At 53.6% G+C, this 21,083-nt stretch overlaps 1 protein-coding gene across 1 annotated transcript in view; it reads left to right on the top strand.

Annotated features, from left to right (window-relative positions):
• Positions 1-800: 800 nt before the first annotated feature.
• The window catches only part of SHROOM4 (shroom family member 4), a 55,603-nt gene continuing 35,320 nt past the window's right edge, over positions 801-21,083 (top strand). The window contains exon 1 of the mRNA XM_077826672.1: positions 801-956. Within this exon, the coding sequence (XP_077682798.1) occupies positions 819-956 (138 nt within the window). The 5' untranslated portion in view covers positions 801-818. The remainder of the gene's footprint in view (positions 957-21,083) is intronic.

The following is a 21,083-nucleotide window of genomic DNA, read 5'->3' as shown; positions in this document are numbered from 1 at the left end:
GGGTGCAACCCATGGGGCACTGGAGAGGGACAGGAATTGTTCTGAGGGATGAGTAAAATATCAGTGGCTTTCTGGTTATGACCAGTTCTCCTTAGAAAGGCGGGACACAGGGATTAGGCATCTGAGCTGTCAAGGGACACCATCATAGGACCTAACCACATCAGCCACACCATCAGGGGCTCGTTCACCTGCACATCTACCAATATGATATATATACCTGCTACTGTATTTTCCACTGCATGCATCTGATGAAGTGGGTTCTACCTCACGAAAACTTATGCCCAAATAAATTTGATAGTCTCCAAGGTGCCACAAGGACTCCTCGTTGTTTTTGCTGGTACAGACTAACAAGGTACCACTCTGAAACCTGAGCTGTTAATGTTTCATGAGTTGTGCAAGGCTGATTTACACACACATGCACAAGGGTACCTACATACAAACACACGTGAGGATGTGCAGACACACATGCATCCTTCAGTATACATCTCTAGACATCCGTACCCACACACCTCAGTGTGCATAAGGAGGTACCCACGTACCCAGGTACATATAGCCACATGCACACGTGTGCTCACGCTCCCTATGTAAATACATACCCCAGCCCACGCCCGCAAGCGGAGAGTGTAACACTGAGGCCGGAGCCAGCCCCGCGCCCCACCCCGGCCGCGCCTCATTGGCCGGCCCCCGGGGCTGCCCCAGCCCCCGCTCGGCCCCCGCCTCCGTCACGCTGCTGGCTGCTCCGTGTCATTTCCTCCTCCTGCCGCGGGAGCCCGAGCTGGCCGGGGGATGTGGCGCGGGGGGCCGCGGCGCTAGGGGCCATGGAGCCGCCGGAGGAGCGCACCGAGAGCCGGTTGGTCTCCTTCCAGTACGTGCACGTGCAGCTGCAGGGGGGCGCGCCCTGGGGCTTCACCCTCAAGGGGGGGCTGGAGCACGGGGAGCCCCTCATCGTCTCCAAGGTAAGAGGCGGCCGGGGCGCGGCCAGCAGGAGGCGCTCTGAGCCCGAGAGGCGCCGGGGCCGCCTCGTCCTGCTGGAGGGAGCCGGAGCCGGGGCCGGGGCCGGGGCCGGGCCGCGCCTTGCTGGAAACTTTTGTCCGGGGGGCGGAAAAGCGGCTCGGCAGCGGGCCGGGGGTCCCACCGCGATGGGCTGGAAGCTGGTTGCGACGGGAGCCTCGGCCCCTGCCCCGCTTTGTTTGCCGGAGGCGCCGCGGGGTGCCCTGGCCGGCCCGGGAGCGCGGGACCGGGCTCCAGGCAGGAGGGCGCAGGGAGCTTGGCCGGGGCTGGGGACACGCACACGCAGGGGAGGAGGCTTGGGACGTTCGTGGCCCCCGGGGCGATCAGACAGGCCGGGAAGGAGGGAAGCGGAGCCGGCCCGCTCCGCGCTGGAGGCGGGTCTCCATGCAGCCGGGGCTGGGGGCGGCCCGGAAAGGGCTGGAGGCTGCTCCCCACTCGCTGCAGTGTTGGCGGCGCAGGGAGCAGCCCAGTCCGGGCGCCCGGGGAGGCGCTGTACTGCAGGCAGGAGCCCCCGGCGTTGGGGATGGGCCGGGCAGACCCTCTACGCTGGGTCTGTGCTCTGGGGGAGTGGGGAAGAGACTCGTCACCCTTCAGAAGCCGTGCGCCGCTTCCCATCCCCCTAGGCTGGCTGTGGCAGCCCCTAGCCAGGACACACTGCAGGCTGGCCTCTGGCCACCCCCCGTGTCTGTCCCTGGCTCAGCTCGTCCCGCACCGGAGAGCTGGGCCAGGGGCTCTGCAGAGCGGGAAGGGCTGGCTGGAGGGCTAGGGATAATGGCGTTGGTGGAAGGTTTCCTGGGGTTGAGTAGGCAGGAGCCCGAGTGATGTGCTGGAGCAGCGTGTGACACCAGGCTGCGCTTCGCTCCCTGTTAATAAGGCAAAAAAAAATCAGAACCAAAAGTGTTTTCTCCTTTGAGGGAAGAAAGGAGCAGGGGGTGGGGTGGGCGCCTTGAAGACCCAGGTCTGAGCTCCTGTCAAGGCCAGAATTTGGGTGAGCAATGGATTTTAAAACAAGCTGCAGCTGCCCTCCCCTGCGCTGGGAGCAGTGTGTGTCTGGCACGGGATGAGGAAGAACTAAAAGAGACTAACCCCTCCTCTCCGTCCTCTGCGAGCCATTGGAAGGGATGGAGATGGGTGCCAATGGCTGTCTCATGCAGTCTACTGGGGCTTGGACAGTTTAGCAGAGGCAAGGGGTAAGAGCACAGGAGCGGATGCAGAAGGCCACAGTGAGGTGGATGGGGACTGCTCCCTGCCACCAGTGCTAGGAATGAGGAACTGATCTCTGGTTGTTGCTTGGGAGCTCTGTCCTTTGATGAGCACCTCTGGCTAGTCCGTGTTTGAAGCTGAGCTGCTTTAGGTGCTGCAGTGGAGAAGGGACTCTCTCTTTTCCTCCTCTAGATCTTAGCTGCTTGGAGGGAGCAGGGGTCTCTGTTACTCACCCCCTCACCCCATTCTCCATTATTGTGGGTCTTCCTCTCCATGTGCCTAACTTTTGATTCTGAAAAAGATGTGGGCGTGGGGTGGATAATTGGCTGAATGTGAGTTCCCAGTGTGATGCTGTGGTCAAAAGGCCTAATGTGATCCTTGGATGCATAAACAGGAATCTCAATTAGGAGCAGGGACGTTATTGCACCCCTGTATTTGGCACTGGTGCAATGTCTGCTGGAACTGTGGCCACTTCTGGTGCCCACAATTCCAGTTAAATTAGAGGGGGTCAGAGAAGAGCCATGAGAATGATTCAAGGATTAGAAAACCTGCCTTATAGTGAGAGACGCAAGGAGCTCAATCAATGTAGCTTAACAAAGAAGATTAAGGGGGAGCTGATCACAGTCTACAGGTACCTACATGGGGCACAGATATTTAATAAGGGGCTCTTCAGTCTGGCAGAGGAAGGTCTAACATGATCTAATGGCTGTAAATTGAAGCTAGAGAAATCCAGACTGGAAATAAGGTCTAATTTTGTAACAGTGAAAGTGATTAACTAGTGGAACAATGTACCAAGTGCTGTGGTGGATTCTCCATCCCTGACAAGTTTTAAATCAAGACTGGGTGTTTTCTTAAGAGGGATTATGATGGGGAATTTTCTGGTTTGTCTTAAACACAGACTTGATGATCACAGTGGTTCCTTCAGGCCTTCAAATCGATGAACTCCATTATGCCTTTCACAATCCGCTGCCTCAGCATAACATTGATCATCCCAGGTGGCTGTGAACAGCAGCTGTGAAACTGACCAACATCTTGTTAACATCACTGCAAATGTGGCAAAGCTGTGAGGTGCTGCAGAAGCAATGGGGGTGTCTGCAGACTCAGGAAGATAGCACTGCATCTGGTTCTGCTCAGCTCACATGTGGAATGGGACTTTGGCTATCAGACAGGCCAGCAGCTTTCTTTCTTTTTTTTAAAGGAAAGTTTAGATTTAGGAATCTGGCCCCGTGGTTCCTCACCATTAGTTCCATGCGGATTGCAATGAGAAGCTGCCTCTGATCAGAGTGGAAACTTATGTAAAGGGTGCTGAAAAGGAGGTTAAATAAACCCCAAATGCTGCTTCTGGAGCTGTGGACACATGACTCTGTTAATTTCCCATTCAGGGCTGGGCTGGCTTTCCACCCTTGCAATGGAAATAGCCAAACCTGCTAATAGCCGTTCCAGCTGGCTGACACTTGAGCTTTCTTTATTACTATTTAAAAATGCATAAGGCTGTAGTGCAGGTCAGGTTGTTTAAGTACAGTTCCCCAGGGGTGTGAAAGGGAGCAGGGTGGATAGGTTCAAGCGGTGGCCGTGCTGTCTAGAATGCATGTGTCAGGGGTGTCTGGGCTGAAGATGCGGGAGGGGGAGTTGAGAGCAGAGGGACAGAAGAGGCTAGAGGGGTTGATCTGAGAGTTGGGGGTGGAAAATGCCCCAGCGTGGATGCTGAGCTACCTAAGTGCCTCCTAAGCTGGGTTGGCCGCGGCAGGAAGCTGAACGTGGACAAGCATCTGAAAAGTGAAATCCCCGAAGAGGGTAGGTGACTGGTCTGGGCTTGAGGGTGTGACGGGGAATGGCACAAAGTTGAAAAAAGGGAACGGTTTGTCTGGGTCTCAGGAAAACATTCCTACCTGTGAGATCTGCTAGGCTGTGGCCTGGCCTCTCCCAAGGGGTTACCCATTCCTCTTGCCCCAGGTTGAGGCTAACAGCATGGTCCCCATGGCCTGTGTGTGGGGTAGAGAAGGAGCTTGCCCCTCTCTCGTTGGCTGACCGATGTGGTGCCAGGGGACAGTCTGGCAGGATTTTGGCACACACTGGAACGCCTGGGACCCGTGAGCAGGGCTGGGGTTGGGAGGGGGCCATAGTGGTTCTGAATATCATTCTAGTTCACAGTGGGCTGCACTAGGCTGTGTCCTTGATGCTCTTACCCTCATCCTTGCGGGAGCTGCCCTAAAGAGACAGGACAAGGGCCAGCCAGCCCCACAGTTCCGAGGAAGGGCAAGAGCTTCCATCTTGCACTTAGCTGGGGAAGCATCCGCTGGCACTGCCTCTGGGAGCTGAAGTGGAGCGAGAAACCTCCCTGCTGACCATGGTGCGGCCCCTCCACGCCAGCTGCTGGGCTGTGTTAACAGTGCATTAGCCACAGGCCATGTTAAACTCCTCCAGGTGGCACAGCATTCCTGCAGGCATGGATGGGCCCCCGGGCTCCAGGCAGCTGCTGCCTGTTCTCCAGCAGCCTTGGCCCTGGTGTCTCGCTGGCCATGTTCACTGCCCTGGGTGCGACAGCAGCTGTTCTTGCCAGCGGCCTTGCAAAGGGGACTTTCTCAGGTGGGGTCCCCAGCAGCTAACAACTGGATTGAGTGTGAAGTTCAGCTCTGACTGGAAGTAGACTGTAAAAATAATGTTGTGTGGAGCCCAGGGTGAGCTCTACGGGCTTGGGGTTCTGCCAGGTTTTCATCCCGTGTGTCCGCTCCCCAGACCTGGGCTTCCAGTGTTTGACCAATGAGAAGATCTATGCTCTGAGCCCTGACCCACGGGGTGCAGGGCTGTGGGCCCTTTCTTCAGAGCCTCATTGGCTAGGAATCAGAGTAACAGCCGTGTTAGTCTGTATTCGCAAAAAGAAAAGGAGTACTTGTGGCACCTTAGAGACTAACCAATTTATTTGAGCATAAGCTTTCGTGAGCTACAGCTCACTTCATCAGATGCATACTGTGGAAAATACAGAAGATGTTCTTATACATACAAACCATGAAAAAATGGGTGTTAATCTGGATTTATGCTGGAAATGGCCCAACACCCATTGTTTCATGTTCTCTGTGTATATAAAATCTCCCCACTGTATTTTCCACAGTATGGATCCGATGAAGTGAGCTGTAGCTCACGAAAGCTTATGCTCAAATAAATTGGTTAGTCTCGAAGGTGCCACAAGTCCTCCTTTTCTTATTGGCTAGGACGTGGCCTGCCCTGTGGTTCTCGCATTTCTGTATTGCAGACCCAAGGGTTGCTAGCCAGAGCCCTGGCAGGTACAGGCGGCATGGGGCTTGGGTTCCCAAGGGGCTTGTCGTCCTGTGAGGCTCCCAGAACTCGAAGGGGTCCTGTGGGCAGGGCTGGGGGCGAATCTCATGGGTGCCTGCAGGTCATAGGGAGCCATGTGCTTGATATAGGACTCTGGGTGTCTTGCAGCAGCCGGAAAGAGTGGGAGTTTCTTAGGGTCCTTCCAAAGCCAGGCCATTCTTCTTCCCCCAGCATTTATGAGGTCTGAAATGTATGCGGGACAGGGGTACACCTTGGGGGAGCCCAGCCTCTGCTCTCCCCATGGCTGTGTTGAACAGCGGGTCATTGCCCTCTCTCTGAGTTCCCAAGTCAGGGGGCAGTGGGAACACAGGAGTGACTGGCAGTAGTGAGGGCCAGGGCAGCTCCTCGGAGCCCCTGCAGATGCTGGTAGTGCTTTAGTGGGAGGAGGCCGCTCATGTTCACATGGGAGTGATCCAAGGCTCCTGGGCCAGTATGTTGCTGCTGCACCACCTTCCCCCTGCCCCCACTTCTGGTGTGATGGAGATTACTGGTCCCCCCCAGCTCCATGGCCCTCTCCTCTGGCAGCGTGGCCGTGGCCCTGTGGCCTGTAACCCAGCTGCGGGCACCCTAGCTATGCGCGGTTAACCAGAGCCAGTGTGATGTCCCCCTACGCTGGCTGGGTGAGTGATCAGCATTGACTGCCAGAGGAGCCTCTCCCAGCTGCCTCCGGCTCTGGTTACACTTTCCCTCCGTCTTGCTGGTAATGAGAGCCAGAGGCCTTCGGGGAGGAAGGAAGTTTGCATGCCGAGGGGTGTGCATGTGTGATCCCAGCCTGCAGGCAGCTCAGGTCCAAATTCAGCATCCACCCTGCCACAGGGTTAGCCTGGCTGCACTCTGGAGAGTGGGACCCATCTCCTCCCCTAGGAAGCTGTTGCCTTGTTCAGAGGGGCTGCTTTGAGCTCAGGTGGGGTGTGTTGCCCTGGGGTCTCCTGGCTGCCAGAGCAGGATGTATCCTCCATGTCTCCCCTGAGCCCTCCTGCTGTGGGATGCACTAGCAGCTGCGATGGGCTGGCAGTTGGCCCGGGATCTTGGCCCTGTGGGAGTGGGCAGGGCTCTGGGCTGATGTGCTGGCTGCACGTCCTGCACAGATGCTGCTCCCTCTAGGATAGTTGCTGGAGAAGGATCCCGGGCATGTCGGCTGCTTGTGCTGATCATCTTGGCCGGTGATTGTCTCCTCAGCCCACCCGAGTTAGAAGCAGGGCTCTTGAGTCCGGTCCCAGAAGTCTCTAAGCTCCAGCGTGCTCACATCTGCCTGTCTAGGCTGTGTCCTGGTCCTGTGACTCCCCACAGACAGCTCTGCTGGTGCCCCTCAGTTCCGACCTGCAGCCCCTGCTATCCCAGCCTTGGGCTTCCCCATGAGTTTCATAGATTCATAGATATTTAGGTCAGAAGGGACCATTATGATCATCTAGTCTGACCTCCTGCACAACGCAGGCCACAGAATTTCACCCACCACTCCTACAAAAAAAACCTCACACCTATATCTGTGCTATTGAAGTCCTCAAATTGTAGTTTAAAGACCTCAAGGAGCAGAGAATCCTCCAGCAAGTGACCCGTGCCCCATGCTACAGAGGAAGGCGAAAAACCTCCAGGGCCTCTTCCAATCTGCCCTGGAGGAAAATTCCTTCCCGACCCCAAATATGGCGATCAGCTAAACCCTGAGCATATGGGCAAGATTCATCAGCCAGATACTACAGAAAATTCTTTCCCAGGTAACTTGGATCTTACCCCATCTAAAACCCATCACAGGCCATTGGGCCTATTTACCAATGTTCTGCCGGTGCCTCTCAGTCCTGACCCATGCCCCCTGCTGTCCCAGCCCTGGGCTCTCCACACACACAGCTCTGCTGGTGCCCCTCAATCCTGACATTCAGCTTCCCCGGCGTTTCCTGTGCACAGGCTGCCATTCATTTCAAACTGTTTGTCTTTGTGCTGTGGACAAATCTCATTATTATTTCTGACCTAGGAGCAGCACTTGAGCAGGAGGTGGAAGGTCAGTGCAGGAAACCTCTGCCCTACCTAGAGCCTGGCTGTTCTTGCTGCGCGTGGCTTAGTGCTGGTGAACAAAGGGCATTTGTTACAGCACTGTGTATTCAGGGGAGAATTCCCTGCAGGCGCCCTGGCTCCCCCCAAGCCCAGGCTGTTCTGAGCTGTGGGGTGGCGCTGGCCTGGCTCCTGCTGTGCTGCATGAGCCCTGGACGGGGGTGATGCCTCTTTGCACTGCTCTGGGGTGGGGTGGGGCTCCCCAGTGTTCCTAACGTGCCCCAGTGAAGGGAGCTGTGTGACGTTCTGGTACAGAGGGGGCATGTGGCCATAGGTACTTCAGCAACATCCCTAGGGGTCGGCGGGGATGGGAAGCTTTGCCCCAAAGTGGTGGGGTCTATTCAGGTTGCATTTGTCCAGCAGCAGGGGCACAGTCTATGGCCTGTCACTGCAGTATCTGAGTGCCTGGCAGCCACTAATGAGTCCCCCCAACACTGCTGTGCATGATCCCCTAGTTCCAGGTGGGAAACTGAGGCACGGAGTGGCAAAGTGACCTCTCAGGAAGTCTGTGTGGCTGAACCAGGGACTGAACTCAGATCCCTTGAGGTCCAGCCCTGAGGTGGGCTGTTCTCTGACTGGAGATACTCTCTTCATTCTAAAAGAGGTCGTGCTGGACGGTGCAAAAACCAGGCTCAGGGTCAGCACCTTCCATCCCAATGTCAGGGGGGTGTCTGTGTCTTCTGGGCCCTGCTTGCCTGGTGCAGGACCCCGTTATTAAATGAGCCCCCTTAGAAGAGCTGAAGGTGGCTTGTGAGCAGGGATTTGGAGCAATCAAAGTTTTGAATTGCTCCACTCCAGTTCCGCTCCAGCACCAATAGTGACTGCTCCAGCTCCGCTCCTACTCAAATGAATTTTTAACTAAATAAAAAAAGTGCATACTGTAATTTTGAAAAAACATTATTTTTATTCAGACTTTTAAAACAATTAAAATGTCTTCAACAGTGATACAAACTAGAATGATTAATAATTCATTCTGTAAAAAATTATTGCAGCAATCAATCAATTCATAGCCTGCTGCAAATCATTTAAAATTAACTTTAAAGCCAAAAACAGTCACTCTACACTAGCTTGAGTTGGCATGTTCGAAGCAATTCTACAGGCAGCCTGAGTGTGGTGTGGGTAGCTATGAAAGGCCTCAAAAACAGACTTAACTTTTAGCCTACCAATAGACTCCATCGCCTCACAATCTTCCCGAAAGTTTCTCTTGAATAATGCTTCATTACAATTATGAATCGCAGAAACTCGCCGGCGTCTTTCTTGTTTATCCAATTCCTTTTCAAAGGCGTCATCTTCTGAAGAATTGGTGCTTGAACTATCTCCATTTCCCGGTGATGGTTGAAGACGTCTCTGGGATGGACGCTCGAACAAGTTCAGAGTGGAGACGGAAGTTTGAGAACAGCCTGCTATTTCTGAAGGATGTGAACTTTCTGAAACTGCAAATTCGATTGTTGATGACACCTTTTGTTGTGTTTTGTTTTGTTCAACCTCTTGTGCCGACTTCAAATGTAGCAATAGATTTTGTTTTTCGAGTCGTCGAGCAATATCAAGGAGCCCTTCCTTTGCCTTTGGTATTTCCCTAGAGGTAAGAAGAATCCAATACCATGGGTCAACATAAACTCCAGCAAGGAAATGAATATTGTCAAAAAGCTTCTCTTCGTGTTTCTGCATGTAGGATAGAATTCCTTCTGCAATTTGTCCACCATTTTCTTTCAAGAATTTTGACAGTTTTCGCCATTCCTTCATTAAAACTTCCAGGGTTACATCAACAGCTTGCAGAGTAACAGCCGTGTTAGTCTGTATTCGCAAAAAGAAAAGGAGTACTTGTGGCACCTTAGAGACTAACCAATTTATTTGAGCATGAGCTTTCGTGAGCTACAGCTCACTTCATCGGATGCATGCCGTGGAAACTGCAGAAGACATTATATACACACAGAGACCATGAAACAATACCTCCTCCAACCCCACTGTCCTGCTGGTAATAGCTTATCTAAAGTGATCATCAAGTTGGGCCATTTCCAGCATAAATCCAGGTTTTCTCACCCGCCACCCCCCCCCCCCCCACACAAACTCACTCTCCTGCTGGTAATAGCTCATCCAAAGTGACCACTCTCTCTACAATGTGCATGGTAATCAAGGTGGGCCATTTCCAGCACAAATCCAGGCTATCTCACCCCCCCGGAACACACACACACACACAAACACACTCTCCTGCTGGCAATAGCTCATCCAAACTGACCACTCTCCAAGTTTAAATCCAAGTTTAACCAGAACGTCTGGGGGGGGGGGGGGTAGGAAAAAACAAGGGGAAATAGGCTACCTTGCATAATGACTTAGCCACTCTCAGTCTCTATTTAAGCCTAAATTAATAGTATCCAATTTGCAAATGAATTCCAGTTCAGCAGTTTCTCGCTGGAGTCTGTCAAGTCAACAGCTTGAAGATTCATGATTGTTTGGTTTGGCTTTGCCAAGAAGTCTCGCAGGTTCTTCACTTCGTCCCATTCAACTTTTGTTAACTTGAATTTTCTTGTTCCAGCAGCAGCCACTTGTTCACAGTAAGATTGAAAAACGAGAAGCTGATCAATCATTGCAAATGTTGAACCCCAGCGAGGCACAGTATCCAATGATTGAGTTAAACATGTAGATCAAGCAGAACACTTTGAATACTTGACAACGACTTGTCGAATTTTTGCCAGAAATTTCTTCGCATGTTCTTTGTTCAGTCCATCCCAGATTGCCAACTGAGGAGTGTGAATACCACACCTCATCAGTTGGACTTTTGAGTCGTCCTCATGACGCCGTGTTGGAAGTATAAGGCTAGGGTCATTAACCCATTGCGCAGCAGCAACCATGTTGAGCTCGATTTCATCCATTCCTTTAGTTCCTTCATCAGGCAAAATAGCTTCAGTTCTGTCCACATCCCTGCTCTCAGAGGTAGAAATGGTTTCGTTGTCCTCGCTTAAATTTTTGATGGCACACGTCATGTTTGCTACATTGTCAATGCAGATGCTCAGCACTTGCATTTCACTGATCGCAAATTTTTCTAAAATAGCTTTTACTTGAGTTTTCATGTACAAAGAATTGCGACGCCCTTCAGTGTCAATTATGTCCAAGGTTTTTACCACAGCTTTATCTTTTCCTTCTTCGTAGTACTGAGCACTGATTGCAAGGAAATTTCTGTTTCCATGGGTTGCTGCATCCATTTTCAGGTAGCACAATTTTTGCTCCAAAGCTTTCTTGAGCTCTTCGCGACCAGACTCAGCGGTGCTGACAACTAAATGACGAACGGCATCGTGCCCCGTCGAAATGCCAAGCTGCCGACCCATTTCACCTGCAATTTTTTTGGAATCCTTTGTTCTTTAGCCTGAAGGTAGTGAGTGGTGTTGAACTCAAGCAAGCCATTTCCATCAGCCCTTCATGGAAAGTACTGGCATCCAGGGTGACTGTAACCTTTTGAGGACTTCAAATATGAGTCAAGTTTTGTTTGCTCAATTTTGGGTTTCTTTTCAGATGAAGCGCTGCAAAAAATCTTTTCTCCAGGACTTTTCAAAGAGCTAGATGAACGTTGTTTAGCTGCGTCAGCTTTCTGTTTTGCCTCATCTTCCTGGTCCTTTTTGGTAACCAGAGCCGCATAGTTTTCAGGATGGTTACGTTTTACATGCCGCCAGAGGTTGAGACTTTTCATGGCACTTGCTTCACTTGTCTTGAAGCTACATGGTTTGAGCTCGCCATTCACTTCCTTTTCAACCTTGCACATTGCCAATTTCTTCTTTGCTTTTCCCAAAAGCCCAAATTTGGGCTTTTCAGATTCAAAAGTAAAGACGTCATTGAGATCCTTTTCTGTAAATCGACTATCAATCATGAGGGGCAGATTTGGTTTTTTTGTTGAAGCCATGGCCAAATCTTCTTGTGCTGCTACTGCAGCCAAATGTTTCTTGTTATGATCTTTGAAAAGCAATGAACGAAAAGCATTACATTTTTTTTATAATGTACCTGCTTGTGGTATCTTAACCACTTAAGGTACTTTGAATTTATTTTGGATTTTCTGGACAAAAATGATTGCATTTTCTTTTTACACAAAATTATTATTAAAGTATATTTTAACATGTTTCTTTCAGTTTTAATGAAGTAAAGTATTTTTAATATACATAATATAGATTTTTATTTATAAATTGCAAGTTTTTCTTACGAAATTTGGCGGTAAAATATTCAAAATATTTTCCAAAGTTTTAATTAATATCTCAAAAATGCTTTAATATAGATGTATCAATAAAATTTGGTATGTGCCATAGCGTTAGTATGTGCTGTCGCTGTTCTACAACATTAATTGTTGGGAAGTAACGAGGCTACACATTACAAGGTTGAAAATAAACTTTAACGGGAAAGCGGATTCAAATTGCAAGCACAGTCCTTTTAGTAAAGAGAGCAAATTTTCAGAAATATGTTTATAATGTTTCCAGCCTGATGAAGGAAAAACATATTTCTGAAAATTTGCTCTCTTTACTAAAAGGACTGTGCTTGCAATTTGAATCTGCTTTCCCGTTAAAGTTTATTTCCAATGTTCTATCATACAACATCATTCAAATAAAATTATTTAAATTACAGGTGTCGTGAACTGGGGGGACTGGGCTAATTTTATTTAATATTTTTTACATCTTTGACTATTTAACAGATACGACCCTGGCATATGATTTAATGTTAAAACGTGCATTTAAATGGTACTCTTAATTTATTTTGTATAATTAACCGTTTCTGAGAAAACTGTTTAGAAATTTTAATCTGCTTAGATGCTTAGAATGATACAAACAATTTTACTTATTACTTATTTTTCAACTTTGGAACCATAAATATTAAATGTAATAATAAATAATAACCAAAATTATTAACTTATTATGGAGCATATTACCACTCGTAGCCAGGGGCAGTCGACGACAAGCCTTTGTTGAAATATGAAAAAAAAAGTGACCCACCGCCAGTTCGGGACGCCTATGGTTTAAATAATTTTGGATAATGTAATATGGTAGCACATACTAATGCTAAGACACGGACATAATTTCATTACTTTATATTAAAGCGTTTTTGAGATATTAATCAGAAATTAACTTTTCAACATCTCCTTGAAGGGACTGTAGCGCCCTTAGGAAGAATTTTAGGACACCTGTTCACAGAAACGTTTTTTCTTAAAATGATCGAAGCATTCACCCCCAAAGTTTTGTTGGACATTTTCCAATCACTCTGGATATATCACAAAAATCACTCCTAATTTATGCAAAAATGTTTACTGTATATTTATTTGCCTGCTGCACGCGACTTTTTCAATAAATTTAAAATTACAAACAACGCTACCAAAGACCATTGAACAGATGACATATAAAATAAGTCTTCCAGAGTGGTACGGGAGCATGTACAAATGAACAAATGGTAACGGGAGCCCGTGTGAGAAATGAGCTTAAGTGGTTAATATCTCTTGCGATATCTTAATATATCAATAAACAAAAACATTATTTATTTTGCAATATACCTGTTTGTGATATCTTAAATGTTGCGTCTTGCGTCACACTTTTCCATAATCGCAGCACTCAGCGCATCTCGTTGATCAACCCTTACAAAAGAAGTATCAACACATACTAATCTATCTAACTAATCTACACGAGTACGTACTCCCCTAACCTTGACACAAGGGTGGGAGCAGTCTGCAGTGTTGCCGGATGTCTGATAATTATCTGATTCTTTAATAAAACATATCTCCAAAAACCTTTGTAATTTTGTATCTGTACATTAAATCTTGATTTCGGCTGATATGAGAATAACTGTGACATATTGTGTAAAGTGGTAAAGTAGATGTTAATATCAGTTGTTATACAATCTGAAACTTTTTGGCACCTTTAGGACTTTCTTGCTAAATATCATTCATTTTGGATTGAAAATGGGGGGAAAAAAAACCTGGAGCAGTAGACCAGTCAAGATTTTCTGTGCTCCGGCTCCACTCCAGCTCCAGGCAAAAACCTGCAGCTCCACGCTCCAGGTCCGGGCTCCACTCCAAAGGCCTGCTTGTGAGCGGTCCATGGCTAGTGTAACACCAGGTGCTCTGCTCCATCAGCGCAGGCTGTCCTGTCCGTAGGAGCCTTGGGCAGCTCTGCTGGGCTGGTGCCAGTCCTCTGCGATGCTGGGGGCTTAGCCCTCTCCCAGGCCTGTCCCTTGCCCAGTGTTCAGCCTTGGTGCGGTGCTGTTGGCCCTCATCATGTCTGCGAGGAAGTGCCACCCTGTGGGCTGAAAGGATACAGTTTCTTTGCGACTCTCTGCTGGTGCAGGATCCTCCAGAGCAGCTCAGGGCTTTGCTGGAACTGCTGCTTCCTGGCAGCTCCCCGGGCAGAGCCAGCCCTCGCTCCCTGCGTTGGGGCTGGAGCTAGGCATAGATCCTAGCTGGCTCCATTGTGTCCCATGCTGCGTGACCAGTGCTGTCCCACCTCTGCCCAGCCTTTGCTCTTTGCACTCCTGTTGGCGGAGGGTGGGTCCTGGGGGTGCTGGCACACAGGGGTCTGTGCTGGGGAGCACCGAGGGGCTGCAATGATGCTGGTCTCCATGCTATGTCTGCCCGTACTGCCTCCCCTAGTGCTAGGGTCCCGGGGGGGGGGGGGGGGGGGATGGGGAGGCCAGGCTGAAGGCCAGAGCCGTGCTGGCTTGGAGTGATTGCACCTGCTGACAGTGACGAAAGGTTCTCGGGAGGGGCATCTGGGGGGCTGTCAGCCTATACCAGGAGTGATGGGTGTCCCCGTCCAGCATGGGCAGATGTGCCTGGCAGCTCTGGCTGGTTACTGGTTTCCAGTAAAACTATTCTCCACTGTTCAGTCACTGTTCTCCAGATGTGTACGAAGCCAGCGGGAGCAGGCCTAGGGCACAGCTGTGCTGAGGAGTGAGGGAGACTGGATCTGTTTGGGGGGGCTGGGGCCAAGGTCTCCTGGAGCTGGGTGCTCAGAGCTGTGAGTCATCCCTGAGCTGAAGCTGGGGCCGCTCTCCCTGGGCTGGAGTGTCCCCACTGTGAGGACAGAGGTGGGGAGTGCACCCCTGCCCGGGGATTTCCAGAGCACTTCTCTGCCTGCATCCACCAGGGACACCCGCACTGAGGGCAGCAGATGTGATGTGTGCAGGAGAGGGCAGGGCCAGCCTTGGGGGTGTCTGGCACACGCAGCCTTTTCCACTCAAACTCATTGGCAGCTCTGTGGGGAGGCCCAGCACCAGGGTGAGGGGCCACTGGCAGCACCTGCTCCCCTGACTGTCTGGGGATGTCCTCGCTCTCTGGTCCCCGGGTATGGTGGGTGAGGATGGGGCCTGGAGCTCCCGCTTCACCTGGGCTCTGGGGGTTGGAGCTGGCTGGTGCTTGGCCAGGAAACCTCCTGGGGAGCCCACGATGGTGCAGAGAGGGGTGCCCCATCCCAGGGTGGTGCTAGGGGGCGCTGTGCTGGGCCATACTTTTGGTGAGCTGTGACGGTGATCCTCGGGGTTGGTATGAAAGATCCTGCAGCTCAGAGGGGAGAGGGTTGAATTCCAGTTGGGGGGCCCAGGTGTGTGCTGTGTCCTCAGACTGCCCCTAGCGACAGCACGTCCAGGACGCTCCTCATGTGGTTATGCAGCGCTGCTGCAGGGGTCTGAACTGACAGGGGAGGAGTTCTGGGTGCATGTTATGTGGGGGTTGAGGGTTTGTGCACTGGGGACCATGTTGCTGAGGGGTGGGGAGTGTGTCTGTCTGCATGCTGTTGGGGGGGCTCCCTGTCGGTAGGCAGGTCTCTGGGCAGAGGTTTGTCTCCAAGGCCCCGTCTCTGCCCCGCTGAGCTGGAAGCTGAGTGCGGCTGATGGTTTTCGGCAGCCCAGAGAAATGGCAGGTGCTGTGGGAGTGGCTCCGGGAAGGGAAGGGGCAGAGAGTGGTTCTTGCCTTGAGCTTGCGCAGTGGCACCGAACTGCCCGTGCAGGCTTGGGAGCTGGGTGCTTGGGGCTGCTGGGGGTTTGTAGCGCGATCCCCACACTGCCTGGAGAGGCTTGGCTGGAGGGTTTGGACCCCTTGGAATTGCAGGATGAGCATGTTAGCCACCTGCTCCCACCACTGTGGTTAGCAGTGAAACAATTAATGTTGATACTGAAATGCAGGGCCAGGTCCTGCTGCCAGGGAAGTCAATGGGACTTTGCTATTGACTGCTGCGGGAGCAGGCTCTGCTCTTCAAAGTGATATCATTAGGCTTCAGGTCAACACATCTGTGAGTTGTTTTGGGGTATTGGCAGGTGTCCCTGCTGTGGTCACGCTTGTGCTGTGTTCGGAAGGGTTTCTCTGCAGCCATGAGGGCAGGTCTGGGATAGGGGATGGGGGATGTCTCTCCCTGGCCTGTGGTGACCGGGGGAGCAGGCCTGCATTGGGAAGCCTCTTCCCTTCAGTACTGAGGTCTTTAGTGGCTTAGGCAGAACAAGCCCCTGTTTGTGCTGGAATTGGCCCCTGAAGCAGGGGTGCCAGCCCCCGAGCCTCCCCCAGTGCACGCAGCCGTCATGAAACCTGCCAGACAAAGGGATGGCCCTGTCTGAGCCCTGGGGCTGGGCTCTCCGGCCAGCCGGGACAGCCAGTGACTCAGTCCCATTAGCTCCCAGCTGCCTTCCCTGCCTATCTGTCCACAAATAACCTTCAGCTCCAGCCAGCAGAATCCTGGTATTTCTCTCTGATGGGTCTGTGCCCTTGGTGCAGGGCCAGTCACCTGCCTATTTCTGCTCCTCCCTTGTCTCATGCATCTGGGCATGGTTCCTCTGGGCAGCGTCTGCTGGCTCCCTAGACAGCTTTGAGGAGCACTGGGCGCTGTCCTGGGTTCTCTGCTTGGTGTCCCCCTCTGGATCCCTAGTTTTTGAACCTGTGACCTTCACTCCTGACCCTGTTGTTCATTAGTTGTCCCCCATCTTCAGTTGGTTCCTGGGTCCAGTGGTCCCTCCCAAAAGGCTAGGAGAGGGGCCTTTAGATGTAGGTGGACTTGTGCTCACCCACCTCCCAGGGTTCCAATAGGGTCTGCCCTGGTTCTCCTGGCTGGTGCCAACCTCCCTGCTGCCCTAGTTAGGAAAATGTTGTGCAGGCATCAGGGCTCCTTTCTTCCCACCTGTCGCTCCCCATTGACTACCTGCCCTCCACAAGCATGGCGCACCCAGCAGGAATGGGGGATCTCCCTGTGTGTGCACACACTGACACTGCAGGCAGACTAAGAAATAAAGTAAGTCCTACTGAAGCACTGCCCTCCCCTTGAAGCTGGTCAACGTTGCTTATCAGAACAGATGTAACACAGGGATGGTCCTGTGTCTACCATACCTGACTGTGCCTCTCTTTGACCAGAGACCCACACAGTCCCAGTCCAGGTAGGAGTGCAGCACTGCTGAAACACAGCCACCTCTGGGGTGGAGGGCAGCAGCCAGCCAGACACAGCAGCGGGGAAAGTAATACCTGGGTAGATGACTGAGGGGTTTTAGGTCATTGTCTCCCAAGGGGCTAGCAGCCCTACCTAGGGGAATGTCTATTGGCTCCCACCCCCGTCTGTCCCTGGGGCGCTGGTTGGACACATGTGACATCTGCTCCTCTGCGGCTGTAGCCCTTGGGTGGGAGCCTTTGGCGTGGCAACCCTGGGGAGCCGTAAAGCGAGCGCTGCGCTAGGGCTGGCTGTGTTCCCAGCTGCTGAATGCTCTGGTTGCTCCTGAGTGGGCTCTGAGCCTCTGTTCCCCTGCTGCTGGGTACAACTGGCTCTGGGGACAGCAGCAGGGTCGGTAAAGCAGCATGGCTGGAGGGCTCCCAACCCAAGCTCCCCCCCCCCCCCACTCCGATCATGTCCTCTGGGAGAGTGTGAGCTCTCGTAGCCTCTCTGTTGGGCTCTGCAGCCAGCACTGCGGGGGTTCGAAGGGCAGAGGTCTTGCTAGACAGCCCCAGGTGTGCTCTCCGTGTGGCAGACTGGAGGCAGTGCCCTCACAAAGAATGCTGATGGGTTCAGCCATGCTGTCCCATGGAGTGAGGTGGGATCTGTGCGGAGTTGCGCCCTGCTTGGCTGGGTTAGCTGATAGGGCCAAGATCCTCGCTCGCTTAGAGGACGTGGCAGACTCTGAGCCATCCTGGGGCCGTGGAGGGCGGGAGCGCTCCCCAGGCATGGCCGGGGACTGTGGGGGCCGGCCCAGAGTTGGGAAGTTGCTCTTTCCCTGAATTGCAAGTAAACTGGGATCAGCTGTGCTGAAATGGGCAGGCAGCTGTGCTGCAGGCAGGGTGACCAGTGAGCTTGGGGAACAAGCCAGCCAGAGCCACCTGGGGAGTTGGTGAAATGCTAGGGGCTGCGGGAGTCTCTGGCCACTGGGATCCAGGGCCAGATTGGGCCTGTTTGGAGGATCCTGCTCCACTCCCCTCACTTGGCTTCTGGCTTATAGCCCCCTGCACTCTCTGCTCTGGTCAGGGAGAAGCTGGGGGCAGGGAGTTTGTGGCACAGGCTGTCTGGCCCAAAAGGAGCAGCTCTGAGCTGAGCAGGCAAGGGGGTGGAGACTCAGGACTGGCTCCCTGCCCCCGGATGCATGCTCAGCCCAGTGTTGGGCTGGTCAGAAGAAATCCTCAGATGAGAGTTTGTGACGCGACCTGCAGGGGCTGTGCCTGGGCTCTAGGCAAAGGGGATGTGGCATGCACAGGTAGCAGCGATCTGCCTGCACAGGTTGCAGAGCAGCAGCCGTGTTAATCTGTATCCGCAAAAAGAACAGGAGGATTTGTGGCACCTTAGAGACTAACCAATTTATCAGAGTCGCTCAAGCCAGAGGGGCTCCTCCATACCAAAGGATCCCTGGCCACTGTACTTTTCCGCCTGGTACGGAGAATCACTTTGTCCACACTGAAATGCAGCCACCTCTGAAGGCGGCAATCTAGCCCACAGCAATGTTGCCCAGCAGTTTAAGACAGGAAGTGAATGCTCCAGGGGGACTGGACCGACCCAAGTTGGAGTCTGGTCAAGACAACAGAGCTTTGGGGGTGCAAAGCACCTGTGGCTGTTACTTAAAAGTCCCTGTGTGCTCAGGGACTCTCCCCTGCGCTGTCCAGGAAGGCAGCACTTCTGGCCCAGCGCCCTCATGCCACAAAGGGGAGAGCGCTCCCTGCTGCATTTCTGGTCCCCGCTGGGCTGGCTGTGAAGCGGCTGGGACTCCCCTGGAAAGCGAGCCCCTTTTGCTGACTTCCCCTCCCCCGCGTCCATCCATGGCTGGGAGTCTGGGGCTGGCTAGCCGGGGGGAGGAGGGTGGCGGCGTGCCGAGCTGCAGGAAATCGGCTCTTAAACCCACCCTAATTAAGACAAAGCCACTTTCTCCTCCCCGTTCCTGGCTGGGAAGGTTGCTGGGCCTGGCTGTAATTGAATTACACAGTTCCCAGGTCGCCAGAGGAGACCCTGGTGATGACGTCAGCGCAGCGTCTAGACTCGCCTTGTTCACTGTGTCCCGCTATAGCTGCCACTGGCTGTGCTTGGCCAGAGCCAGGCCTGGGCCGGTCACTCCCCTAGCCCCGTCCCTTCGTCCTGAGGCCTTGAGGCAGGGGCTCCTGGCCCAGGAGCTGTGACTGCAGAGATCTGGGGCCTGTTGGGGACCCAGTGTGCCCCATTGGTGAGCCATTCCCTCCCCAGACCCTGTTGGATTGGCCACGTCCGTTCTGCTCTAGCAGGAGGGGCGTGGCCTGGTTCTATGTTTGCCAGTGGTTTACGGCAGATGGGGGTGGGGGATGCAGGGGAGCCTCTGCTGACGCCCCTGGAGGCCAATGTGCACCAGGTGGCCTGAGCTGTGTCTGCCGAGAGCGAGCCCTGCACAGCGGAGGGGGATGTGAGATGGTGACTGAGCTGCTGTGCAGCGTGCATAGGGCTGTGGCATAGGTCGCAGGACCAGATCTGGCCTGGCTCGGTTCTGAGCGGGACATGGACTGTGCGGGGCAGCTGGGACACCGGGCAGGGTTTCCAAAGAGAGGCAGGGGCATGAGGGGTGCCGGCTGCAGTCCCCCCAGGCTTGGGGGAAGTGTATGAGCAGGCACCAACATGCCCACCAGGGGGCAGCATGGGGAGCCTGGCTGAGCGTGGTGGATGGGCTGGGATGGTCTGACTTCGCTGGGGACACCAGCTCGTGGTGCCTAGGGTGAGGCTGGTCGCCAGGGCTGGGCCACAGCAGGAGGGCAAGTTCCACCAGCAATGGGAGAACTGAGTGGAGCTGATCTCAGGGGTCAGGCGGATGTTGGTGGGGCTCCAACACCTGTGAGCACAGCAGGCGTGGGGGATGGGCTGCCTCAGTACTGCCTGTTTCGAGGAGGTACAGTGGCCCCTGGCCAGTGCCTGACCCTCACCGGGATGCAGAGAGATGAGGCCGGCATGCGAGCAGGGCAGCCCCCCTCACTGCTCCATCTTCACTCGAGTGCTCAGGGCCGAGCCAGGGGGCCCTGCTTGCGGGCATCAGGAGCTGCTCTTGGCGTGGTGCTAGGTGACCAGCGAGCTGCAGGTCCTGGGCGCCCCTTGCCTCTGCCCCCTGAAGCCGCAGTGTGTGGTGGGGGGCCCCAAGAGGCTGGGTTAGGGCAGGAGCTCCGGCAGCTGCTCTCTGAGCCCCCTTGGCTGCCCTGTGTGAAGCGTCATTTATAAGCCCAAGTGAGATTTGCGAGTGCTGGTGCTGCTGTGCATGCCTGTGCTCCATCCCCGGGGGACTGTCTCCAGTCGTCATGAGCCCTTAGGTGTTGGCCCTGCACCCCGCTGTGCCCAGGGGGACCTGCTGCCCACCAGGCTCTGGTTGGGATGGGCCTGGTAGTGCTGAGGCATGTTCCTGAGAATGGGGCAGAGCTGGGGGAGGGGCAGGAGGTCACCTGTCTGGGGTGACAGAGAGGCAGGAAAAGAACCCAGGAGTCCTGAGTCTGGGCCCTGGTCTGGCTGTGTGATAGCCTAGGTGGGCTCCCTATTTAGCCAAGCTGAAGGGCAGCGCACACTCTCTGCCCCTGACATGGACGCTTAGGAGTGGGAGCCGGGGAGCAGAGGCCAAAAGCTGCTCCCACTGGGCAATGCCCACTTTCCTGGGCAGCGCCTCTCGGGTGGCGCAGGGTGAAAGCTGACCCATGGCTCCCAGCGAGTGGCATGCATCCCGATCTGGGCTCCTGGCTGCAGCTGATGGATGACCTCAGTCAAGGCCACATGACCTCTGTGCCTCCATTTCCACGTGTGGCGCCTGGGGGCGTGAGAGGCCAGGATCTCCGGGGCAGCGGGAGCTGATGCTGTAACGGCACCAGTAAAGCCCAGTCTGACCAGGTCTGCCCCTCCTCATCCCAGGCCCTCCCTTGCCCTTTCTGTGAGTGCCTGGCCACGGACTCTTCTTGCCCTGCTGCCCTGGGTGCATCCCTGTGGCTGCAACCTTCTGCTCCTCTCCCAGCTCTGGGCTGATGGGGCCGTTGGGCAGCTGTTTCCTAGTGGTCAGGGCACAGCATGAGCTGCCTCAGGCCAGGCTGT

This window comes from Eretmochelys imbricata, chromosome 9 (assembly GCF_965152235.1).
Source record: "Eretmochelys imbricata isolate rEreImb1 chromosome 9, rEreImb1.hap1, whole genome shotgun sequence".
Classification (NCBI taxonomy): domain Eukaryota; kingdom Metazoa; phylum Chordata; order Testudines; family Cheloniidae; genus Eretmochelys; species Eretmochelys imbricata.
Note: the sequence above shows the minus strand (reverse complement) of the source record. Positions and strands in the feature narration are given on the sequence as shown.